Source organism: Leptinotarsa decemlineata, unplaced genomic scaffold (assembly GCF_025532065.1).
Source record: "Leptinotarsa decemlineata unplaced genomic scaffold, Ldec_3_MD MMD2_P_RNA_scaffold_11, whole genome shotgun sequence".
NCBI lineage: Eukaryota > Metazoa > Arthropoda > Insecta > Coleoptera > Chrysomelidae > Leptinotarsa > Leptinotarsa decemlineata.
Window position 1 is genome coordinate 1,158,123 of NW_027412525.1, and position 11,083 is coordinate 1,169,205.

General features: G+C 34.3%; 1 protein-coding gene across 1 annotated transcript in view; it reads right to left on the bottom strand.

The window, feature by feature from the left end:
- Positions 1 to 2,702, bottom strand: part of LOC111514858 (uncharacterized) — a 343,452-nt gene extending 340,750 nt beyond the window's left edge. The window contains exon 1 of the mRNA XM_074169249.1: positions 2,328 to 2,702. Within this exon, the coding sequence (XP_074025350.1) occupies positions 2,328 to 2,545 (218 nt within the window). The 5' untranslated portion in view covers positions 2,546 to 2,702. The remainder of the gene's footprint in view (positions 1 to 2,327) is intronic.
- Positions 2,703 to 11,083: the final 8,381 nt, after the last annotated feature.

Genomic DNA, 11,083 nt, shown 5'->3' on the forward strand with positions numbered 1-11,083 from the left:
TTCTTGGTTAAAAACTAAGATCGACAATGAAAAAACTGTTTGTTTTTCACAACATTATTACAGATCTATCTACAAAAAACGAATAAAGTTTTCTATCTACATCAGGATTGAGTAGAGATGATGTTGAAACTTTGCCAACTATTTCTACCTTTGATTGAACCATAACGAGGTTCTGAAATTGTTATTTTCACGGAAGGTCGCGGAGAACAAAGGATTCGAAAGAATAACATAATTCGTTTTACTGAATGATAATTATACATAATAGACATTTTTTGTTATCCGAAGTGGGTCGACATGAATTTCAGTTGTTTTGCTAGACATATTCAGATTCTTTGTTATTCAAGTCATTGCCGCAAATATTGATGTATTTCACTGTGTTTCAGTAGACTGAATGATACCATCGAATCAATCGTATTAACAAGTTTTCGTTTGGAATGTTTGAGGGCTCTCACATGAAAATGTATGTTGGATGTACAAAATTCTTTTTCCCAAGTACTGAAATTTGTCAGATCGAAATGTATCAGTGATATTGCAGTCTTGCTGGCCGATATTATTGATAACATAAAATACATTTTCAGGATCTTAACAGAAAAAAAACCTTAAATAACAATATTCGAAATGAAAGAGGTTTGCATTGTATCCACATGTATACTTAAAATGAATATAATAATACTGAAAGTAAAACTTAATTGAAATTCGTTATTTTTCCAATATGTATTCCTCCAAGTTTCCACCTCTATTTTAAATTGAAAAAAATAGTCAATTCCAAACCTCATCTAACTATATTGATATATCCACGACCTGGAGGAGCCACAACAGTGATAAATCGTTATATTTAAAATAATTTAAAATTATATTCAAAGTGGGAAGCATGGCACTGAAAGTGATATCCAATGAAAGACTAATTATTTCATTAAAATGTTACCATCAATATTCATAAATTATTCAAAATACTCAAATTCCAAATATTTTGTGAAAATAAATTGTTTTTCTTTTCATTTTAAATCAAATCGTATTGTAAAGAAACTGAAAACTTGTTTCATCAATGAATTTTCTTGCAGGGGCATCAAGATAAAGCCACCAGATTTCAAATTGATATTATGTAAATAATAATGAATCTGTTTTGTTCACACTAACATGTACATTACTACTATTATGAACCACCAATTTGGAGGGTTTTCATTTTTAACATAAAGATGAACCTGAAATCACCAAAACACGGAATCAAAAAAACTGACCGATTAATTTAATAACCAAAACAACGGTATTATTCATTTAAAAAAACGATAATCCTCTTTCGATATTGGTCACATAAATAAGAAAAAATATCAAACTTCAAATAACAAAATTCCAAAAAATGATAAAATTCAATAGGAGTGAAAGTAGTTCTCTAAAAATTAAAATATTCCTTTGTCCTAAAAAGTTTATTCAAATCTCAAAGATAAAATATCTACGACATGTGTCGAATATACTGTGAATAAATTAAAAGGATATGAGTTCACACTGATCAGTATACAATATGAATATTACTGGAGTTCTTTCCCAATACCAAACCATTATTTTAATACCTCGACACGTGTTTCGATCACCAAGTGATCATCTTCAAGAGGAAGATTAAACTTTTTTCACTTGGTGATCGAAACACGTGTCGCGGTGATGAAATAACGGTTTGGTATTGGGAAAAAACTCCAATAATATTCATTACTACACTAAACGATCGAAACAGTGCATCATAAGTATAAAATATATTTCGAAAAATTAATGAATATTATTATACTGTGGCATTAGCAAAACAAATCAAATATAAAAATGCTCAATTCAGTTTCAAAGACACAAACGTGAATGATATGTGAGTCAGTTAAAAATAATAACTATGTAGATGATTCGAAATAAAAAAACTACAGCACTAATGAACATTCAGATGTTCTGAGTACCATTTATTATTATTAGCATAACAATCTTCAGTTTCAATTGCTGTTTTCAACTCAGAATTATCAATCAATACATTGATAAAAAAATAATATAGAAATATATTCTCTTCATTACTGTGATAGTTTGTTATTGTTCATCTTTTTGAAAAAAAAACAGGACAAAGTTTAACGTTAGATGTGTCTTTCAAAAAAGAGTGTTAGTCTCAATTCATCAATGAGTACTGAGGGGGATAGCAAAAAGTTTCGAAACATCGGTACAAAATCTAAGTTCATTCGTAATTTTTTTCAAAATAAAACCCACCAAGTTGACACCTCATCTGAAAATGAAAAAGTTGGAAACTTCCTTCTCCAAAAATATATTTATAGTACTTCAACCCTTAATTTTTTCCAACTCACCTAACTCTACTGCTAGATCCACGACCCGGAGGAGTCCCAACTGTTGCTGGCGATGTCACATTTCGCGAATTTCTCAATTCGTGAATAGTTTTGTTTTGGGCGGCAGCAGCCGCCGCCAACTGACCCGCACTCGTTCTTGGCAACCTCGAGGGTACACTCTTGATACCGTCGGTACCGGTCGCGAACACCAAGAGAAGGCACCACCAGGTACCCCTCATGGTCCTTAATGCTCACACACTCACTTAAAGTGGAAAAGACACAAGAAATAAGTTGAAGGTCCTGATGATGTTCACCGTGAAACGGGCGAGACGTCGAGCATGCGGTAGTTGCACCTGTCACCGTGCAGTCTCCAGTCAGAGTGAGTATTTCTGTACTACTGACCAGCTTTGGCCAGACACGCTTTTGGATGGGGTTTGCTTGATTTTACTTTCACTTGATCGTAGGTAGCTTTTGGTGCAGCGTTGTCAGATAATTGCTATATAACTAGATCGAGGAACTTAAAAGGATGTTTGAGTTTGCCGACAACTAATGACAGAAAATCTGTCGTAGAAAAATTATCGATTATTATATGAAGAAACTTTATACAGGGTGACACATCGAAAACAGAGCAGCATGATTTACGGCTATGTGCTCGGGCTCATATACTTTTGTTTTCATGGGGACATATTTATAATATGCAGTAACTGTACATAGAATTTCAATAAATAAACGTGAAGTTGGCCATTAGGACCATTAAGTTTTCGCATGGGCCTATTAAAATATTCAACAAAATTTTATACAAACAAATAACTATTCTATATTATTCATTCAGGTTATTCTATTTCTCACCAAACTTCATTAAATAATAATATATATCATCAGAAAAAACTTCATAAAACACAAACGCGTGGGACAAATTGTATAAAACTACTGAAAAATACTTATAAAACTAGACATTTCTGAATTGAGCATGGTTTCAATTCCATGAGAAAATTTACCAAACATTTCTGAAAATTTTGAGGTTCTTTCATTTGATATTTAGTGGTAATTTATTGAAAAACTTGATTGATGCTGATAATTCGCTTATTTCACTCATACATCTATTTTTATTTGTTGTATTAGTTTTAGTTCGTTATGATAAGGACGTATTACCATTATCATTATTACAATTATACTTAATTTTTTCCCTAAGGTTGCAGCGTTCGGACCCTATCCCCTCCGAAGACTCGATATGTTCGGAGGGCGCGTAGGGCAACGCCGGTGTCTCGTGAATACCGTAAAGATGCCGTAGGTGGTGATGAAGCACTTTCATTATTATTATCATTATCATTATTATCGTGATGCATGTGATGGATGTTTTTCTGATATTAAGTGCAAAATTCTTCCAAAGATATGTAGATAATGCATAAAAATTACTTTCAAATACAAAGTAAAAGAAAAAACTTCCCCAAAACAGCTACTTTCACATAAATATTGAATCACACGACAGGAAACCTCTCTTCCTGATGCTTTTAAATTTGAGCTGTGGGTTATCAAGACATTTAATTTAATTTTCCGTTAAATACTCACCTGTTACCTTCATAAATGTTAAAAATGAATGCCGCTCATCCAAAATCTTTCTCACATGTAATACATACTCGGGAGAAGTGCCATCTTGCTGAAGTATTGAATTTTTTTCATGGTAACGTTTTCCATAATGTCGCGCTGGGTTGATGGCATTTTCTAACAAGGCTAAGTGATCATCCAACATACTACTCCAAATGTTTAATTTTTGAAGATATTTAGTATGAACCTTACAGTAGATCCAAATGTATCGAAAGACAGTTTCATTAAAAAAATGCTTCTGAGACAGAAACATTAGGAAAATAGTTGGGATTATTTATTATTATTTCGGACATTATTTCACAGAATTTTCAACAACGACACTTGTTATTTTTAATCGATTGAAGATGTTGAATTTTACATTTTTTTTTTTCTATACACTTGTTCGCTGAACTTCAGTTACATCGAAAAGTTTTCTTGTACCTAATGTAAGGTTCATAGTATCTTGACACAAAGTACTCCCCTCCTTTGGAAAAAAAGGGAAATGTAACTCCCGCTAACGGGATGAAGTTGAACTAAGAAAATAAATATTTTATTTTCTTATTTTAGACTTCGGAATAATAATCTCTCCCAACTACATACACAGTAGGCTCCGGTGAACGTCTGTCGGAAATTAACTACTTCCACGGCTAATACCACGCTGGATATAGAATTATATTCGACAGACATTTGTGCGAGATACCTCACAGAGGTTAGTACTCCAGATGTTTTTCGTTTATCCAGCAGCAGAGCCTACTGTGTACGTAGTTGAGAGAGATTAAAATTTGAAAATTTCATTACAAAATATTTATTTCCTTATACGAATGTATAGTTTTCGATAGTTTTCACTTCGGATTGAGTTGTTACTAAATATTACTGGACTTTTTTCTCAATACCAAATCGTTATTTCTAACACCTCGACACGTGTTTCGATCACCAAGTGATCATCTTCAAAGAGGAAGATTAAAACTAGAAACCAACGCGAAGCTAACCCTATTTATGCTATATAGATATCCCATACAGGTAAACCATCCAAGTGTACCACCCATACAGGTATACCAACCTAAATTAATTTTACAATTTTTCCTTATCCATTATTTTACAATATATGTTTAACTGTTATAGCTGTATATAAAACAATTTTCAGCTATATAAAAATTCATTGTAAAATAATAGATAAGGAAAAATTGTAAAATTAATTAAGGTTGGTATACCTGTATGGGTGGTACACCTGGATGGTTTACCTGTATGGGATATCTATATAGCATAATCTACATAGCATCTTCCTCTTTGAAGATGATCACTTGGTGATTGAAACATGTGTCGAGGTGTTAAAAATAACGATTTGGTGTTGGGAAAAAACTCCACTAATATTCATTACTACACCAAAGGTTCCAAACAGTGCATCATAAGTATGAGTAGTTACTAGTTAACAATCTTTCTTTTCATATATATAGCGGAGCCCTGTTGAAATTGAATGAGTCCCAGGCACTTTCCTATCTGGGTAGGATCTTTCCTGTACTGACGAGACGAAATACTTCGAAACCGCGGTCTGCAGGTGATCTACTTGAATAACTCCAACATTGTCTTGCTGCTAAATGAAGGATAAACATATGCGATACTTACCTCTGTGAGTTATCTTGCATTAATGTCTGTAGGACATAATTCAATATCCGGCGTAGTATTACCAAGGGAAGTAGTTGTTCTCCGAAAGACGTTCACCAGGGCCTACTGTGTAGATAGTTGGGAGAGATTGGTATTTCGAAATATTTATTTAATGAAGAGAAGAGAATTGAAACTTTCTATGATTTTTACCACTTTTATTTATAACTAACGTTACTGCAGTTTCGTCTTATAAGGACGCTTTCAAACTTATACATTAATTTTATTATGCTTATGTATTTCTCCTCGATAGTTTTCACTTCTGATTGAAGTTACACCATTGAAGTTATTATGTAAACATGTTTCCCTGAGAATAAAAGTATAGGAGTCCTGGAATGCTGATAATTTTCACATGTGAAGCCGTAAACCTTGCTGGAATATTTTCGATGGACTCCCCTGTATAATCAGTTCCATTTCTCTGGTTGGTATTTTAACTAGCCAAATCGTGTGCGTGTGTGAGCTTCCCATATTCATCATTCGAATGTCGCTTCAGGGTTATTGAAATGCAAATGAATTTAGAGATTTTTTTATTGAATTCACTAGCTCACTGAAACAGGAAATGCCGAGATTTATTTTGAAAATATTACGGAACAAGACTGATGCAATTGCGTCATAAGAATAGCTACACGACAGGTGACCGTTGATTAAATGTATAAACAGACGAAAAGAGAACCAAAATCTTACAAGTGTTATTTATTTTCCAACGGAAAAAATGATGGCTTTCCTCCAACAATGCCAATGTTTCGTTTTAAATGCAACTACAATTATTGTTAACGTGTTCAAGTAATATACCATTATGAGATTTTTATTGAACAGTTTCCAAAATCATAATATATGTATTTACAACAATTTTTACTATTCTTTTTGAGCATTTTAAAAAAATTATTTCCTCATAAATACAAGTATTCCACTTAAAAACATACACTTATCCATTTGCATGCTATTTCCTGAGCTTTTCAATTATTTAGGTTCAATGATTGAAAAGAAAAATATATGTTTTTTGTCAGATTAGGAGAATCCCTCTAGATAATCGTCAGATTATGAGACAGCACGTCTAGAACATAAAAATGAACAATATATCTGACGCGCTTAAGTGTTTCAAAATGGCGAATTTTTTTTGCACATTAACATAATAGCCCGAGTTTGCGTCAGATTGAAATCGTCATATTATTGAATGAGAGCTTTTTTTTGTTGCACTTAACACCCCCTTAGAAAATCTGACGCGCTCGATTAAATTTTCTTTCTTTTCACTTTTAACCCTTACGTACAACCACCCGCATCATGTAAACGATCAGAATAACATATGAACATTATTGAAAATACGTAGGACATTGATACTATCAATATCTGACGCGCTCGAGTATGTCCATGCAACAGTATTTTTTCACATATTTAAAAATCTATAGACGCTTCCTCCACCCATGAAAAGGTATATATATTATATTACATTTTTTTCTTCTAATCATCTAAGCTTTGCAACCTTATATGTCTCCATGACGCTCGAGTAAATCCTCATTTTGCATCGTGGGCTCCCCTGTTACAGAGGAAGGCTGATTACAATGATTCCCCAAGGGGATCGTTCGTAATCGCATATCACCCTGCGGCCATTCAGTTGTCGGCACGATTCTTTACACTTCATCTTAGGTAGGCTGGTCCACGGTGAGTAGTTGTTTACAGCTGATTCTCGGCCTCCCCCCACCACTATGACGTATTATTTGCTTTTTTTTATTGGTTGTTGTTTGGTGAAGTCAAGGTGATGTGACCTTGAAGGGTGTGGTGTATGGATCGTTCAGAATTTTTTTCCCGGTTCTAATCCTCCCCCACCAATATGACGTGTTATTTGCTTTTTTTGTTGTGCAGTGAAGTCAAGGCGTTGTGACCTTGAAGTGTCTGGTGCATGGATCGTTCAGATTTTTTTTTCATATGAGATTTTGTGTGTTTATGTGTGTGTGTGTGTGTGTGTAGGAGAATGCACGGTACAGGGTTTCATCATGTGCTTGTTTGTCTATGTACAAACATACGTCTGCATACTTCGAAGATCCTCCAAGTAATAAATGCTCCATCGGTGTTAGGGCACCAAGTTAGTAGTGGAGTGACGTCACAGCAATAACCGTTCAACGGCTAGAGAGCGACATGTTCACTCCACGACGTGTGGCAGAGTAATGCGTATTCATCGGTCTGCCCTCACCTCTCCCGAAGCGATGAAGGTTGTGATGTAACGCATTGCTCTAGCCCCGCTATCGATGGTGACACCACGGCAGCCGAGGACCGTCTGCCTAACGTCTACCCTCTCCGAGACCGCAAAGACCACTGCTTGCTCGTATATCGACATCTGTTATCGCATTCAGTTGGGAGGTAATCTTGGCGCATATAGTTGAGAAGTGGGGTTGGCTATGACGTCTTGACGGGTCCTATCAGAGTGTATTTAAGAAGCGTACGAGTGTTGGCTATGTCAGTTTACATCAAGTGAGTTAGTGAGAACTATTATATAAAATGTATTCCTGTGACTGTGGTAAATCTTTCACTCGTAGTGATAATCTTCGTCGGCATCAGCTCCAGAGTTGCCAAGGAGGGCCTGCAGTGAAACGGGTGAGAGTGGATAATGCAACACCTATGTATACGTGCAATTGTTGTAATGTGACAATTCCTATGACCCAAGTGAATTCTCACCGAAGAACCATGAGTCATAAAAATAATGCATGTGTTCAATTGTCTGACGGTGTTCAAATTATAACGAATGCATTCAATTGCCGCATTACTACATACAGGGTGGAGAGTTCGATTGTAACCAGTGACTACATGTCATTTTTCAATGAGATTAGGCAGAAAGTCATTGAATTACTGGAATCAGCCATCAGGATCCATAAAAGCATCAAGGTGAATATGGAAGTTTTTGGGAATTATATTCTTCAGACTGATGATTCGAGGGACACGAAGTCATTTAATTCCCAAAATAAAATAGTGGACCAATCTTCAGATTTGAATGCTGTTTTTGATGGATTCCGTGATGTAATTGTGGCTCAAACGACTGAGTTCCAGGATCGTGACTCAGGTATTTATTTTTTAAAAATTTCAATAAGATTGAATAGTAATTTTTTTTTTATAATTCAGGTTGGACTTGTGAAAAAATATTGTTTCTCGAGGTCAACATTAATAAATACACTGGAAGGACGTTCATATGTGAAGCTGCCTCAATGTATTCAATGGAAGAAAGCTGTTGTGAATGTTCGTAATGAAGATCAATATTGTTTTGCTTGGGCTATAACATCAGCATTATATCCTGCAGATAGTCGAGTGTCCCAACTTACGTCATATCCACATTTTTCCACTGTTTTAGATGTCACAGGTATGGATTTTCCGGTTAAAGTTAATAATAAGAGTATTGAAATATTCGAAGATAGGAATGATATTTCAATTAATGTTTACGGTTTAGAGAATACATTTGAGAAGGGTAAAATGAAGTATGAAGTGATTGGTCCATTGCGATACTCACAGAGAAGACTCCGGAGACATGTCAATTTGTTGTTTATAACTGATGACTCCGATAATGGTCACTATTGTTGGATCAAAGATCTTTCAAGATTAGTTTCTAATCAACTATCAGCTCATAGACAGAAAAAATATTTTTGTGACGGATGTTTGATATATTTTTCTGATGAGAGATTGCTTTTACGTCATAATATTGTAATCACATTAGTACCACAACACCAACTACTAATTTAAAGATCAATAAATATGGTAGAATGGTTGCGGAAAATAAACTAATGTTTGAAAACTTTGAGAGGCAAATGAGGGTGCCATTTGTAGTGTATGCTGATTTTGAATCAGTGCTTAAACCGATTCATGTGAATGAGCCAAATCCTGGAAGTTCATACACGATTAAAACATTCAAACATGCCCCATATTCATTTGCTTATTTGATAAAGTGTTCATATAATGATGATTTGTCAAAATTTGTTACATATAGGGGTGTAGATGCAGCTCAGAAATTTGTGAGTAGCATTGAAGATGATTTGAAAGAGATACATGAAAATCATCTCAGAAACCCTAAACCAATGGATACACAAACTGTCGAAGAAGAAGAACAGTTTGCTGCAGCCAGAACTTGTGGTATATGTAATAAAGCATTTACTGATGGCGAAGTCAAAGTAAGAGATCATTGTCATGTCACAGGAAAGAAAAGATCACATGCCGCTCACTCGAAATGTAATTTAAATTTCAAAATACCAAACTTCATACCTATCATTTTTCATAATTTAAGTGGTTATGATTGTCATTTATTCATAAAAGAATTGTATAGGAATAAAGAGAAAGTTGATGTTATCCCGCAAACTAAAGAGAAATATATATCTTTCACGAAGCATCTCTTTACACACAGCTATACCGATAAAGATGGTGTGGTTAGGAAGAATTATCTCAAAATGAGATTTATCGATAGTTATAAATTTATGACTAATTCGTTGGAGAAGTTGGGTGCAAACTTGACCTCCGATCAATGTTTGGAGATGCACAAACATTTCCCACAAATTGAGAAATTTAATTTGATGAGACAGAAAGGTGTATTTCCATATAGTTTTGTTGATGACATTGACAAATTGAATTATCCATTACTTCCGACAAAAAATCAGTTTTATGACACACTCAATTGTGAACATATATCGGAAACTGATTATGATAGGGCTAGAAATGTTTGGAATTTATTCGAGTGTCAGAATTTGGGGGAATACACTGATTTGTATTTGAAGTCGGATGTATTGCTACTATGTGATATTTTTGAAAACTTCCGCACCACAAGTTTAGAGATATATAACTTAGATCCGGCACAATATTACACTGCACCTGGATTATCATGGGATGCCATGTTGAAGTTCACTAATGTTGAATTGGAATTACTAACTGACATTGATATGATTCACTTTTTTCAAAAAGGTATACGAGGTGGAATTAGTCAATGTAGCGAGAGGAAACATATAGCAAATAATAGATTTTTACCCAATTATAATCCCAATGAACCTTCCACATTCATTACATATTTAGATGCAACAAATCTATACGGTCACAGTATGTCACAACCTCTACCAACAAGTGAATTTACATGGTTGACACCAAATGAAATTCTTAATCTTGATGTGATGGATGTGAGTACTGATAGTCCGTATGAGTATGTATTTGAAGTGGACATTCATTATCCACAAGAGTTGCATGATAAACATTCTGACCTTCCATTTTTAGTCGAAAAAATAATACCACCTCGTACACAATCGAAAATTCCCAAATTAATTCCAAATTTGAATGATAAAAGAAAATATATTGTTCATTATAGGAATCTACAGCAAGCTGTCAAAAATGGATTGATTGTAATGAATACACATAGAGTATTGAAATTCAAACAATCATGCTGGATGAAACCCTATATAGATCTTAATACTGAAATGCGTAATAGGTCTAACAACAAATCTGTTAAAGATTTCTATAAACTAATGAATAATGCGGTGTATGGAAAGACAATGGAGAATGTAGATAATCGAATTGAT